General features: G+C 33.1%; 1 protein-coding gene across 9 annotated transcripts in view; it reads right to left on the bottom strand.

The window, feature by feature from the left end:
* Scaper (S-phase cyclin A associated protein in the ER) overlaps positions 1–16,648 on the bottom strand; it is a 447,154-nt gene that overhangs the window by 222,884 nt on the left and 207,622 nt on the right. For all 9 annotated transcript variants that reach the window (XR_013090777.1, XM_076851161.1, XM_076851163.1 and 6 more), the window contains one exon: positions 5,527–5,592. Coding sequence is in view for 8 of the 9 variants with exons in the window: in XM_076851161.1 (XP_076707276.1) it covers positions 5,527–5,592 (66 nt within the window). In the remaining variant the exon portion in view is untranslated. The remainder of the gene's footprint in view (positions 1–5,526; positions 5,593–16,648) is intronic.

The raw sequence follows: 16,648 nt of genomic DNA, 5'->3' as shown, positions 1-16,648 counted from the left end.
GATCTTCCTTTGCTTATTAGGATATCTGCCCCCACTTATCTTTTTTCTTTTTCCTCTCTACCTTCTGTAAATGAGAGAAAACATATGACCCTTAACCTTCTGAGTTTGACTTATTTGGCTTAACATGATTGTCTCTAGTTCCATCCATTTTCCTGCAAATGCCATAATTTCATTTTTTTATGACTAAATAAAACTCCACTGTGTATATACACCATATATTCTTTATCCACTCATCCATTAACAGATATCTAGGCTGGATGTTTGCACAGCTTGGCTATTGTGAATTGTGCTGCTATAAACATGAGTGTGAATGTTATCACAGTAGTAAGATGATTTTAATTCTTCAGGATAATTACCAAGAAGTGGTATGGCCTGGGTCATACAGTGTTTCCATGCCTAGTCTTTGTAGGAGCCACCATGATTTCCATGGTGGCTGTACTAATTTACAGTCCTACCAACAGTGTAAAATTGTTCCTTTTTCCACATCCTCTCCAGCATTTATTATCATTTATATTCTTAATAACTGCCATTCTGACTGGAGTGAGATGAAATCTCAATGCAGTTTTGATTTGCATTTCCCTAATTTCTAATGATGTTGAATATTTTTCCATGTTAGTCATTTATATTTCTTCTTTTGAGAAGTGTCTAAGTAGTTAATTTGCCCATTTATTAATTGGGTTATTTGATTTTCTGGTTTAAAGGTTTTTTGAGTTCTTTATATATTCTAGGTATTAATCCTCTATCAGAAGAATAGCTGGTATAGATTTTCTCCCATTCTGTGATTTCTCGTTTCACATTCCTAATTGTTTCCATTTTCTCTGCAGAAGCTTTTAATTTGCAGTAAGTGAAAAAGAAAATTACAAATTGAAAAGTTAGAAATCATTATACAATATATAATGAAATTTAAAATTAACCAAAACTAATAGGGAAAATACTATACTGTCAAAGTATTTTAAAAATTATTTCTAAATCACTCTTAGATATAAACTAAAACCAAATCAGTTACATGAAAATAAGAATACTAACTAAAAATTAAGAAAAGTAAATAAAGGAGTTGATGAAATCAAAGTAACAATAAAATAGAAAGCAAGAAATTCCTTTAATATGCTTTGAAACAATTTTTGGAGAAGATCAATAAAAAAGTCTCTGAAAATTTTATTCAAGAAATAAAAGCCAATACTAAAAAAACTGAAGAAAAATATGTACTACAAATTAAGAAAAAAATGATATGTGCACAAAGAGACATACAACAGACCAAAAATTAAACTTCTTAAAAAAGAAACAGCAACAGAAAACATTCTAAAACAAAAGTAATGGCACTGAATCACAAGGAGGTGCTGGATGTTGTCAAATGCCTTTTCTCCATCTCCTGATAAAATCAAGTGATCTTTCTTTTGTAACCTGGTTATGTGTTGACTACATTAGCCAATTTAAGAATGTTAAATCAGCCTTGATAACCTGGCATAATTCCCATGTGGTCATGATGTTCACTTCTTTTATACATTACTGGATTCACTTTTTAATATTTTGTTAAGGACTTTTGCAAGAGACACTGACAAGGGACAAGAGAGACATTCGTCAGTAGTTTTGTCTCTAGTCTCTGGTTTGAGTAATAGGGTAATAATGCTGGCCTCACAGAATGAGTTAGACATTATTCCCTCTACTCATAATTTCTAAAAGAGAATATAAACAATTGGTATTTATTCTTAGATGTTTGGTAAAAATCAACAGTGAACAGATCTGGGCCTGCTAATACTGTGTTTTCTAAAGTTAGTAACTATTGATGAAATTTCTTTAATACAGATATAGGCTTGTTCAGATTGCCTGTTTTTTCTTGTGAAAGTTCTAGAAGAATGTGTCTTTCAAAGGAATTGATTCATTTTGTCTAGGTTATTAAATTTGGGGGCACAAAGTTGTTCATAACATGGCTTTATTATTGTTTTAATGTCCATAGGATCTCTACTGTTATCTCCTCTTTCTGATATTACTCTGTATTTTTTTTTCATTTTTTATGAGTTAACATAGCTAGAAACATATCAACTCTATTTTTCCAAAGCAACACAGCTTTGGGATTTGTTGATTTTTCTCTATAGATTTCCTGTTTTCAATTTCTACTGAAAATAAGATGTTTACTCTAATTTTACTACGTGTTTTTTTTTCTACTTATTTGGATTTACCTGTTTTCTTTTTCTAGTTTCCTAAGGTGGAAACTTAGATTATCCATTTTAGACCGTATTCTTTTTTTTAATATTTCTTTTTATTTTTATATTTATATTTTGTTTTAGTTTTAAGTGGACACAACATCTTTATTTTACATTTATGTGGTGCTGAGAATTGAACTCAGTACCTCAAGCATGCTAGGCGAACAATCTACTACTGAGTCACAACCTCAGCTCCCAAGACCATATTCTTTTCTTTTCACTTTAATATTTATTTTTTAGTTGTACACAATACCTTTATTTTGTTTATTTATTTTTATGTGGTGCTGAGGATCAGACACAGGACCTTGCACATGCTAGGTGAGCGCTCTACCGCTGAACCACAACCCCAGCCCAGGCCCACCCCGCTATTTTCTTTTTCTAATACTTAAATTTAAGGCTATCAATTTCCCTCTAAGCATTTTTTATGTGACACCACACAGATTTTTTTTTCTTTCTTTTCTTTTTTTTTTGGTACCAGGGATTAAATTCAGGGGCACTCAACCACTGAGCCCCATCTCCAGACCTATTTTTCTGTATTTTATTTAGAGACAGGGTCTCACTGAGCTGCTTGGTGCCTCATTTTTGCTGAGGCTGGCTTTGAACTCTTGATCCTCCTGCCTTAGCCTCCCCGAGCCACTGCAATTATAGACATGCACCACCATGCCAGCCTACATCACACAGATTTTGAGAGGTAGTATTTTAATTTTCATTCAGATAAAATTACGTTAAAATTTTTTCTTTAATCTTTGAGCCATGTGTTATTTAGAAGTGGGTCATTTAATTTCCAATTATTTAGTAATATTCCAAGTATCTTTCTGTCACTTATTTCTGGTGTAATTCCACCATAGTCTAAGCAGAACAGATATTATATAATTTCTAATCATATATATTTGTTAAGATATGTTTTATGGCCTTGAATGTGGTCTGCCTTAGAGAATGTTTCATGTAAGCTTGAGAATAATATGTATAAGCTGCTGTAGTTGGATGAAGTAGTTACCAACATTTATTGGCTAGTCAATCCTTTCCTTAATGATTGAAATTCTACCTTTCTCTCTGTATCAGTAATCTACTGCTATGAAACAAACTACTGAGTTAGCGGCTTAAAATAACCACTATTTATTTATTCCCTGCAGTTTAGTCTGGCTTTATTTAGCAAAGTAATTCTGCTCTAGCCTAAGGTAATTTTTTTTGGCAGATATAGTCATCTGGTAGTTGGCTAGGCACTTACTGGACCTGGATAGCCTTACTACCTTGTATGGAGTGGTCTGATCAGGGATAGCAAGGATAACTGAGCCTGATCCAGGCTTCCTTACATGAAATTCACAGAAGAGTGAGTAAGTGAAGGGAAGAACAAAAGCCATAAGCACTGTGAAACCAATGCTAGGAAGGGACATATCACTTCTACAGCTTTCTATGAGTCAAAACAAGTCACAGGATAAGAACACTTTCAAAAAGAAGAGAAACAGAGTACACTCGTTGTTAGAAGAAGTGACAAGTTACACCACAAAGAGGCACACCTCCAGGAATGGTTCAACAATTTCTGGTTATCGTTTCAAACATATAAAGTCATACACAAAGTTTCCTTAAGCATTTGGATCTACTTGTAGATTGTTTTAAAATCTATTCCAAAATTTGTATTTTTATTCATGTGTCAAATAACTCTAAATATTATTAAGTATCTGTTAGTTCAGTCAGTACCCCCATTCTTTTTGAAAAACTTTCCTAGAAATTCTCACATTTTTCTTTATGCTCTTTCAAATGATTGTAGGTAAATGGAAAAAAGGGTTATTATTTTATAGAGATTATATTATACTTGTAGAAATATTATTAATTTAGTGTCTTGGGTCTTCTATGCAAGAGAATGATTTTTCTTTTCACTCATGCAAGTTTTCTTTTATATCTCTTATAAGCATTTGAAGATTTTCCTTTTATAGATTTCTTCACATTTCTTGAGGTTATTCTCATATGCTTTATTATTATAATTATCAATGATACTTATGTGTTTTAAATGGTTATCACAAAGAAAAGCTGTGAATTTTCATATCCTGAATATGATGTTACATAATCTCGGGCAAATTCCTCTCTAGAACTTAGTTTTCTTAACTTCACAGAGTTGTGAGAAACGATGCAGTTCATATAAAGTCTGATATATGGCAAGGGCTCAATAAATTTTACTTATTATTATTATCACATTCATTGGGTAATCAGCCATCTTACTGAATTGATTTCTCTTGTTCCTATCGATTTTTCACTTGGGACTCTGGGATTTGAGACACACAGTAATCATAATCTTGGTAATTCTGTTCCTTCCTTTAATAGTTTATCTTTTTTTTTTTCCATTTTCTTTTAGCATTGCAGTGGCCCTTATTTCCAACATAATAATCATAGAAGTAGATATGTGATATGTTACCTTACTTCTGACAGGCAGAATATATCTATTGTAATGTAAATAATGGCTACATTAGCAGTCTGTAATGTATCTATGCCAACAAGTAGTTACAGATACTTGTCACATTGGGGCATTTAAGTTGTTTCTTCATTTTTTCACTAGTAAAAATAACAGTGCAACAGTCATTTTCATATAAAAATATTTGGGTACATTTTGCATTATTTCACTGAGCAGCCTGAAATCCAAAGTACTGAAGTAGACTTCCTAAGTGACTAATAATAATACACTTTGCTTTTCAACAAAAACACTTATACTCCATCAAATTATGTGAGCACATTTCTAATAGCACCTTTACTGGAAGTATTCTCAAAAGAAGCAATATGATGATTATTTTCTTCACTTATTTTTACATTTATACCCAATGATGTACTCTAAAATCTTTAATCTTAATCCAAAATTTCTAACTTCATTGAAAATCTCATCAGAATTAGAGAATCATAATTAGAACCATCATAATTAGAACTATCCTAACAGACATCTCCTCAGAGTAAGCATGAGTACAACCACACCTTGCTGGACCTGATTTGTTAGTACAAGGTATCTAAACCTTGGCACTATTGACATTTCAGATGATATAATTCTTTGCTATAGAGATCTGTCTTGTATACTGGAGAATGTTTAGCAGAATCCCCCGTCTCTACCCACTTAATGCCAATAGCATCCTTTCCCTAAATTGCCCTAAAAAGAACTACCCAGTCATGGCCAAATATACTCTGGCAAATTCAACTCCAGTTGGATACCATTGTCTTAAAAGAATGATGTATGAATCAGAAACAAAGCCCCAGGTCATAAACAAAATATGGTGGTTCAGATACACTTTGCCATAGTCAGAGACCAAAAAAACAGTAGAAGTAAAATGTGGGATAAAATACTCACTTTGCTTTATAGGGTGACTCAGACCCAGAATTTTTTGTTTCCATTAAACTCTCATATTCCTTGGCCCTGAAGAGAAAAAAAAAAAAAATTGTTAGTCATTGTTTTTACAACAATCCAAAATCTTAACTTTGGTTTTCCTTTCCAATATGAAATTATGCTGTTAAAGTGATAAATTAACACTTTGATTTCTGAAATTGCCTATTTAAATTACTGTAAATTTTATCATGAAAGGTGAAAAACATATCTTTCCTCATAAGATATAGAACAGACTGAAAAAACACTTCTGAGTTTATAGACTTGATTCAGGTAGTCATTTATCAGAAATGTAAGAATAATGATAATTAAATTCAAAGGTCTATTAAATTTCTACAAAGTAGCTGAGGCGGTTGCCTATGTGCCTGAAGTAGCATTTACTGCAAAAATAAATACAGGTAAATAGTCATATAATTTTAGAAATAATTTAAAAGACTATGGAAAAAACTGACCAGACCTTCAGAGATTTGTTTTGTTTTTCTTATTTACACTGACTAAAGCAAAGGTCGATAAAAATCTAAAATAACACTTCCTTGCCATTGTTTAACTAAGCCAGACCTAACAGTCATCAACAGGTCATGAAAGACAGGTCTCACTATAGCATCCATTAATTTTGATATGTCTATTTCTTTTTCTGGAGAAAAACAAAGAGGAAAATGTTAATTTAAATGTTAATTATTCATCCAAAGACTCCTAGCCTCAAAGAATTAGTTTAGTGACTTATGAAACTATTAGCCAAAACACACAGCAGTGCCAGATAAGAAACCCAAGCTCTGCTCCATAAAAAATGTGCTTGTGTGTGGTGGCACATGTCTACAATGCCAACTACTTGGGAATTTGGAGTAGGAGAAGTGCAAATTCAAGGAGACCCTGGGCAATTTAGGAAGATCTTGCAACAAAATAAAAATCAGAAAAGGGGGGGGGAGGGGGCTGAAAATGTAACTGTGTATTAGAGCACTTCCCTAACAAGCCCCAAGCCCTGTCTTAAACCCCCAGTACTGCTTGGCAGACAAAAACGCAAGTTCAGAAAATGCAAATTATATCAGTGCTTACAAGGAAAAAGTAACCTAGCAAAGGTTATATTTGGGAATAAATATCTAAATTGGAATAAAAGATGAAATTACATTATTGTAACTTAATGATGCTATTATTATTGAATAAAATATTAAGGTATATCATAATTGGGAAATAACCACTTGGTAGCTGCAAGTAATTCTGACCTCATCTGAAAAGTAGAAAGAGCAATCATTATGCAGGGTTGAATATGTTCTAAGCATTGAGTCAGATGCTATATGTTCATTCTCTCATATGTACCTAAAAATGTGATACAGTATTACCCCCATTTTGCAAAGAAGACATCTTAGGAAAATGCCTATTATATAAAAGTCTACATTTATCTAGGGTTTAAGGTGAAAGAGACTGAATTCATTCTTTCATTCATATCCACACAATTACAATGTCATCATTTCAAAAATCCTAATTGATCCTGAATTGGTATTTTACCACTATGTTATAACTTGAATCTTTTCTTGATTAACTTTTTAGGAATCAAAAAAGTTAATTATTTGTAAACACTTATTTTCATTGATCCAACTCTGTATAAAATTAAACTAGATGATAGGAATGTATGTACACAATGGGAATATTCAAGGAAGTTCTTCTTCAGAAAGAAAAACAGGACATTAAGAACACTAAAAGAGAGGGGCTGGAATTGTGGCTCAGTGGTGGAGTGCTTGCCTATCATGTGCAAGGCTCTGGGTTCAATTCTTGGCACCATATATAAATAAATAAAGGTATTGTGTCCAACTACAACTAAAAAATAAATATTAAAAAAAGGAAACAAATGAAATTTATTAAAAAAAAGAACACTGAAAGATACACAATTCCACAGAGCAGAGTAACTGCTGAATACTGCAATGTTTTCATCTCCAATTAAGACAACACAGCAGGTTTCCTAAAGAAAATTAAATGTATACTTGATTAAAAAAAAAAAAAAAGGTAGCCTCTGAGTACAGAGAAAAGAGAAGAAAAGGCATTATTTTCAAAGAAGACTACACAAACAAGGCTGAATATGAGGGAAAATTATAAGTCATGCTTAGGAGACATTGTACAGACTCATTTGGCTAGAGAAGACGACTAAAATATGGGGATAATGTGAGTAACACTAAAAAAATCCTTTCAGATAGACTATCCTAATTAACTTATGATTTTTAAAGATAATGATCTACTTGATTGAAATTTTAAATTTTATTAGTGAATTGCTATAAACTAAATTCCTTCTTGGTGGGGGGTGCCAGGGATTGAACTCAGAGGCACTTGACTACCAGCTCACATTCCCAATTATATCTTGTATTTTATTTAGACAGTCACACTGAGTTGCTTAGAGCCTTGTTTTTGCTGAGGCTGGCTTTGAACTCATGATCCTCCTGCTTCAGCCTCCCGAGTCGCTGAGATTACAGGTGTGCACTACCATACCTGGCTCAGTTTATTTTTTTATTGGCATTTTTTACATGCTATTTTACCAATCTCAAAGAATTGATCTTATCAATCTCTTGTTATGTTTGTAAAGATATGCTTCATTGCTGTATGTATATATGATAAATTAAAATAAGTGTATCAACCTCATTTTCCAGAGGGGGAAATATTATTCTAGCTCTTCAAATTGAATTGCTCCTCCATCATGTCTACTTCATCTGATGACAAAATCTCTTAAAATTTCACTTTATGCAAAGCTGAGGATCCAGCCCATGAGCTTTGTGCTACCACCGTCACAAATTTCCAATAATTTGTAGTTTCTGTTTTTATTTACTCCTTAAAACCTCTTAGGGCAAATAATGTCTTTTTTTCCCACCCTTGGTTCCAAGGAATTAATTTTTTTTCTTTATGATTTTTTCATATTTTGGGACAATTTTTTGTGGTATAATTTTTATACAACAAATTTTCTATTTTAAGTATATAATTCAATTAGTTTTCACAGTTGTGTACTCCAATATAATTGAAACTACAATCATAATATATTTCCAATACCCTACAAAGTTTTCCTTTGTCTCTTTGTAGTCAACATCTTCCCCTACCCAATTGTTCCTAGTAACCCTTCATCTTCCATGTAGAATACCCAAAACTAGTATAATCAAGGCTGTATTATATGTACTGTATTATGTCTGGATAATTTAGCATAAAGTTCTTGAGATTATTTTATACTGTTAAATGTATCTCTTATTTCCTTCACTTGCTTAATAGTGTTCTGCTATTAGTGTACATCACAATTTGTCATTTGCCAACTGAACATAACACTTCTTTCCAGATTTGAGCTATTAGAAATAAAGGTACTATGAACATTTGCAGACAAGTCCCTGTGAAGGAAAATATCTTCATTTCTTTTGGATATACACCTAGAAGTGGGATTATAGGGTTGTATAATAAGCACACAACTAAGTTACTGAAATATTTACCAGAGTGGTCATTTCAATTTGTATTTGTACCAACAAAATATGAATTATAATTGCTTTAGCCTTTGCCAATACTTGCTATATTAAGTCTTCTTAATTTTAGCAATTCCTATACATGGGTTTTGGTTTCGCATTGTGATTTATCATTTTCCTAATGAACAATGAGTTAAACAACTTACTATGTTATTTATGAACTGCTTATTTGAAGTTCATCTTCAAAAGTGAATTTTGCCCACTATCAAATAAATTAGCCCTTATTTTCAGGCAGGGTTGGTGAAGCAGGGTTCTGACTCATCTTTTGCTTTAAATTTAGAGTTCACTGATTTATGCTTGAAAAAATATCTCATTTCCATTTCAGAATTGGAGGGTCAAATTTTGGTCTTTTGTGTCTTGGTGTGTGTTGAATATTTATAAATGTTCTATGGAAATTTTTAAAAAATTGTTCTTTTTAGAGAGTAGAGTGCATTGACATACATACATGGAGTTTCACAGATTATATATTCATATCTGAAGATAGAAAGTTATATCCTATTCATTCTATTGTCTTTCCTATTCCCAATCCTTCCCTTTCCTTCCCTTCCTTTGTCTAATCCAATCAAAGTCTATTCAACACGCCCCCTGGTTCCATCTCACTCCAGTCAGAATGGCAATTATCAAGAATACAAGTAACAATAAATGTTGGTGAGAATGTTGGGGGAAAGGTATACTCATACGTTGCTGGTGGACTTAAATTGGTGCAACCACTCTGGAAAGCAGTATGGAGATTCCTTAGAGAACTTGGAATGGAATCACCATTTGACCCAGTTATCCCACTCCTTGGTCTACACCCAAAGGACTTAAAATCAGTACACTACAGTGACACAACCACATCAATGTTTAGAACAGCTCAATTCACAACTGCTAAGCTATGGAGTTTTTACCATATAAAGCCTAATGTGTGAACACAGGACTTCTTTCCATTTTATTTTAGATCTGCTTTGATTTCCTTAATCAATATTTGTAATGTTTACTGTACAAGTAAAACAACACCTTGGTTATATTTCTTGATTATTTCATTCTTTTTTTTTTGAGAGAGAGAGAGAGAGAATTTTAATATTTATTTTTTAGTTTTAGGTGGACACAACATCTTTGTATGTGGTGCTGAGGATCAAACCCGGGCCGCACGCATGCCAGGCGAGTGCGCTACCACTTGAGCCACATCCCCAGCCCCTTGTATATTCTTTTATATATATTTACTTATATTTAGTTGTTGATGAACATTTATTTATTTATTTGGGGGTGCTGAGAATTGAATCCAGTGCAAGGCAAGCGCTCTCTGGAGAGCTACAACTCCAGCCTCTATGCATATGCTTTGATCGTTACCACCTCCGTCTTATCTTTTCATGCTTTTCTTTCTCTAAAATACAATACTTTTTCTATGGCTTGTTTATTTTTCGAAATATGATATTCTCCAGTTTCATAAATTTTTCTGTAAATGACATTAGTTTATTTTTCTTTATAGCTCAATTGTATGTGTATCCATTCATCTACTAATGGTTACTTGGTTTGATTCCACACCTAGGTTACTGTAAGTAGCAACACAGTAAACATAGGTATGGCAGGCATCTCTTATGTATGTTCACTTCATTTCCTACAAATATGTACCCAGGAACAGCAAAGTTGGATCACATGGTAATTCTGTACTCATTTTTTTTTTTTTTTGGAGGATTCTCCATACTATTTTCCTCAGTTTCTAGACCAATTTACATTCTCATCTATAATGTATAAGAGTTACTTCCCCCCTCCCCCCACCATCTTTGCAGCATTTGTTCTGGTTTTGATAATAGTTATCTGACTGGAGAGAGAGATAATTTAAATATAGTTTTGAAATGCATTTTTCCCCTGATGGACAAAGATGTTGAGCATTTTTTCATCTAATTACTGACGATTTGTACTTCTTCTAAAAAGTATCTGTTCAGATCACTTGACCATTTACTGATTGAATTATTTGTTCTTTTTGATGTTCAATTTTTTGCTTTCTTCATATTCTTCAGATATTAATATTCTCTCAGATGAATGGCCAGATTAGAAATTCTCCAATTCTAAAGTTGTTCCTTTACACTGGTGATATTCTATGGTATGCAGAGATTTTTAATTTGATGTAATCCCATCTGTCAATTCTTACTTTTTTTTCTTGAGCTACTAGAGTCCTAGTCAGGAAAATATTACCTCTTCAATATCCTTCAGTGTTTCCCCTATTTTAACATCTAGTACTTTCAAAGTTTGTGGTGTTACATTAGGTGTTTCATTCATTTTGAGTTGACTTTTACAAAGGGCAAGACACAGGGCTATATTTTCAATATTTTACATGTGGCTATCCAGTTTTCCAAGCTCTGTTTGTTAAAGAGCCTGACTTTTGTCCAACAGTTTTTTGGTGTATCTGTAAAGAATTAAATGGCTGTAGATGCATGCGTTTATTTCCAGGTAATCTATTCCATTTATTATAAAAACCAGACACATTGCCAATATCATGTTGTTTGTTAGTATGTATATGGAAATCAGGAATAATGTTATCTCCAACATTACTTGTTTTGCTCAAGATTGTTGGCTATTTGGGTTATTTTTGCACTGTATAAATTTAAGGATCATTTTTCCTACTTCTTGGAATAATAAAATTGATGTGTTGATAGGAATGAATTAAATCTGAAGACTGCTTTTAGTAGTATGACCATTTTGACAATATTGATCTTATCAATGAACATGGTGGGTCTGTCCAACTTCTAGTGTCTTCTTAAATTTCTATATTTGGTGCTTTAAAAATATTTTTATTAGTGCATTATAGTTATACATAATAGTAGAGTTCATTCTGACAAAATCATACAAACATGGAATACAATTTGATCCATGTCAGTCTCCATTCTCTCCGCTCCTTTGTCCCACTATTCTCCCTCTACTGGTCTACCTTCCAGTTATTGTTTTTAAATTAGTGTTTTATAGATACACATAAAATGGAATTCACTGTGGTATATTCATATATATATAAATGAAGAATAATTTTGTTGATTTCATTCCACAGTTCCTCACTGTCTCCATCCCTCCTCCCTTCACTCAGTAGTTTCACTGATCTTACCTCTATTTTCCTCCGATCTACTCCACATTTTCCCCCTTACTTTGCCCTAAATTCTGCTTATGAGAGAAAACATTCAATCCTTGACTTTCTGCGTCTGGTTTATTTCACTTAGCAAGATGTTCTCCAGCTTCATCCAATTACCAGTAAATATCATAATTTCATTCTTCTTTATGGCTGAGTAATACTCCATCGTATATATATCTTCATCATCTGTTGATAGGCACCTGCAGTGGTTTCATAACTTGGCTATTATGAACTGTGCTGCTTATAAATGCAGATGTACCTCTCTCAGTACAGTATGCTGATTTTCGTGCTTCTAGGTAAATACCAATGAATGGGATAGCTTCATCATTTGTTGGTTCTATTTGTAGTCCTCTAGGCTTTCCAAAGTGGTTGCACTAATCTGCAGTCCCACCAACAATGTATATGTGTACCTTTCCCCCGACATCCTAGCCAGCATTTATTATTTGTATTCTTGTAACAATGGAGTAAAATAAAATCTCATTGTGGTTTTAATTTGCATTTCCCTGATTGCTATGGATGCTGAACATTTTTCCATATGTTTGTTGACCATTAGTATTCTACTTTTGAGAGATGTCTACTTAGTTCTTTTTCCCTTATTGATTAGGTTAGTTTTTTTTTTTGGGGGAGGGAGGGGGCAATGTTAAGCATTTTTTTGGTTTTGGTTCTTTATATATATTCTAGACATTAATTCCATGTTGGGAGGACTAGCTGGCAAAGATTTTCTCCTCTTCTTTTGGTTCTCTCTTTGCAATCAATCATTTTCTTTTTGGTGGAGATGCTTTTTAAGTTGACATCACCCCCATTTATTACTTTTATTTCTCAAGCTTTGGGGCTCTTGTTAAGAGCCAAAACAGGCAATACCATGATGTTGGATTTCATCTAATAGTTGCAAAGTCTCTGGCTAATTCCTAGGTCTTTGATCTACTTTGATCTGACTTTTATGCAGGTTGACACATAGGGATCTAGTTTCATTCTGCTGCACATGGATATCCAGTTCTCCCAATACCATTTGTTTAAAAGGTTATTTTTTTCTCCAACACACATTTTTGGCACTTTGTCAAGTATGAGATAACCATGTGAATCTGTCTCTAGAGTCTCCCAATCTGTTCCGTTGGTCAGTATTGTCTATTTTGATGCCAATACCATGCAATTTTGTTACTAGAGCTCTGTAGTATGATTGGAGATCAGGTATTGTGATGCCTCTTGGGTAATTTCATGCTCAGTGTTTAATTAGCTATTCTGGTCTTTTATTTTTCCAAATTAATTTTAGGACTGCTCTTTCTAATTCTGTTAAGAATATCATTTGTATTCCAATGAGGATTTCACTGAATCTGAATAACATTTTTGGTAATATGGATATTTTGACAATATGAATTCTGCCTATTCAAGAACATGGGAGGGCTTTCTATCTTCTAAGGTCTTATTCAATTTCTTCCTTCAGTATTCTGTAATACTCATTGTAGGGTTGTTTTTTTAAATCTGCTTGGTTAGGTTTACCTCTAAGTATTGTTATAAGGTTATCAAGAGTAGAATAGTTTTCCTAATTCCTTTCTCAACAGATTTATCAAAGTAAATATAAGAAAGCTATTGATTTAAGCATGTTGATTCTGTATCCTGCTACTTTGCTAAATTTGTTCATCAATTGTAGAAGTCCTCTGATAATGTTTTTTTAGTCTTCTAGATATAGGATCATGTCTTCAACAGAGATAATTTGACTTATTTTCCTATGTGTATCCCTTTAATTTATTTGTCTTTCTTCGAAGTTTAAGGACTATGTTAAATAGGAAAAGTAAGAGTGGACACCCTTGTCTTGTTCCTGTTTTTAAGAAAAAATGCTTTAGGTTTTTCTCCATTATTATATTAGCCTTGGTTTTGTTGTATACACTCTTTATAGTGTTGAGGTAAGTTCATTGCATCCCTTATTTCTATAGTGTTTTAAATATGAATAGGTGCTAAATTATTTTTCTGCATCCATTGATATAATCATATGATTCTTGTTTTTGACTATTTATGTGGTAAATTACATTAAATAATTTGTGTATGTTGAACCGAACTTGCACCCCTGGGATGATATCCAATTGATCATAGTATTCTATCTTCTTAATGTGTTTTTGAATATACTTTGCCAGTATTTTATTAAGGATTTTTTTCATCTATGTTTATTAGGGATATTGGTCTGAATTTTTTTTTTAATGTGTCTTTGGTTTTGGTAACAGGGTGATACTAAATTCACAGAATGAATTCCCTATTACATAGAATAATTTAAGAAAGACTGGCATTAGTTCTTCTTTAAAATTCTGGTAGAACTTAGCTGAGACTCTATCTGGTGATGGGTTTTTCTTTGTTGGAAGGCTTTTAATAACTGTTTCAATTTCAATACTTGATATTGGTCTGTTTAGGTTTTCTATATCTTCCTGATTCCATTTGGGCAGGTTAACATGTGTCTAGAAAACTGTCAAATGTTTTCTAGATTTTGCAATTAATTGGAGTATAAATTTTCAAAATGGGTTTTAATGATCATCTGGAATTCAGAGGTGTCTGGTGATATTCTCCTTTTGTATCTTCAGTTTTTGTTGATGTGGATATTCTTGCTTTTGGTTAATTTAGCTAAGTGTTTATCAATCTTGTTTATCTTTTCCAAGTGTGAACTTTTTCTTGACCTGATCCTTTGTATTTTTTTTAATTCTAAATTTAATTTTGCTTCTAAAATTAATTACATCCTGCCTTTTCTTCATTTGGAACTAGTTTCTTGTACCTTTCCTGGGGACTTACAGGATCATAGTAGATTATTCGGGATCTTTCTTTCTTTACCATATGCACTCAGTGCTATAAACTTTACCCTTAGAACTGTCTTCATACTATCCCAGAGATTTTGATGAGCTGTTCTTACAAAGGCAGAATTATTATTGTCAAAATGGCCATACTATCAAAAATACTATACAGATTTAATGCAATACCTATTAAAATTCCAATGACATTCTTCATAGAAATAGAAAAAGCAATGATAAAATTCATTTGTAAAAATAAGAGGCCCAGGGCTGGGGTTGTAGCTCAGTGGTAGTAGAGTGCTTGACTAGCACATGTGAGGCCCTAGGATCGATTCTCAGCATAACATTATAAAATAATTTAGGTACTGTGTCCATCTATAACCCAAAAAAAATTTAAAATAAAAAAAAGGCCCCAAATAGCCAAAGCAATTTTTAGCAAGGAAAGTGAAACAGGAGGCATCACCATACCCGACCTTAAATTATATTACATAGCTCTAGTGACAAATGCAGCTTAGTAATGGTGCCAAAACAGGCATGATGACCAACGGAACAGCATAAAACACACAGAGGCAATGTTAAATAGGAAAAGTAAAACAGTATAAATACAGTAAACTCATACTAGACAAAGGCATCATAAAGATATACTGGAGAAAAAATACCCTCTTCAACAAATACTGCTGGGAAAACTGGAAATACACATGTAGAAGAATGAAATAAATCCCCTATCACACACTGCACAAAGGACCTATGCATTAAACCATAGAATCTGCACGGAATAGAAGAAAATGTACGCCCATGTCTCCATCATATTGGCTTAGAAACTGACTTCTATAAGATTCCTAAAGCACAAGAAATAAAATCAAGAATCAATAAATGAGATGATATCAAACTAAAAAGTCTTTTCACAGAAAAGGATACAATCAAGAATGTAAAGAGCAAGCCTACAGAATGGGAGAAAGTCTTGCCACCTTCACCTCAGATAGAGCATTGACCTCCAGGATATAGAAACAAAGAACTAAAAATACTTAACACTATAAAACCAAATAACGCAATCAATAAATGGGCAAAGAACTAAACAGACACTTTTCAAAAGAAGAAATATGAATGGTCAACAAATACATGAGAACAACATTTAACTTCTATAGCAATCAGAGAAATGCAAATTAAAACTACACTGATATTTCATCTCACTCCAGTCAGAAGGGCAATTATGAAGAATACAAGTAAAAATAAATGTTGGTGAGGATGTGGGGAAAATGGAACACTCATACAATGCTGATAGTACTGCAAGTTGGTACAACTACTCTGGAAAGCAGTATCGAGGTTCCTCAAAACACTAAGAATGTAACCATCATTGGACCTACTGCAGAATTCTTGATACAGAGAAAAAACATGGTGACATTCAGCAGAAAACAGTGTTTACTAGTGCCAGCACTGGCTGAGTGAATTTGAATCCCCAAAGGCTGAGCACCACATGTATTGGTGTTGCCTTATGTATATACCCCTTGCTAATATCTCTTTCATTTACCAGCTCTTTACCTCCCACATTTTGATTGGGCATTCTATTTCTACAGAGTTGCAATGAAGTTACAACAGAATTGTGGAATGTGAACAATGGATACTAATGGTGCCATGTCAACCTAGGCATATATCCAAAGGATTTAAAATCAGCATACTACAGTGATGCAACCACAACAATGTTTAGAGCTGCACAATTCACAATAGCTAAGCTATGGAAT

This window comes from Callospermophilus lateralis, chromosome 3 (assembly GCF_048772815.1).
Source record: "Callospermophilus lateralis isolate mCalLat2 chromosome 3, mCalLat2.hap1, whole genome shotgun sequence".
In the NCBI taxonomy this organism is placed as follows: domain Eukaryota; kingdom Metazoa; phylum Chordata; class Mammalia; order Rodentia; family Sciuridae; genus Callospermophilus; species Callospermophilus lateralis.
The sequence above is the reverse complement of the archived record's forward strand: the minus strand, read 5'-3'. Positions and strand labels throughout refer to the sequence as shown.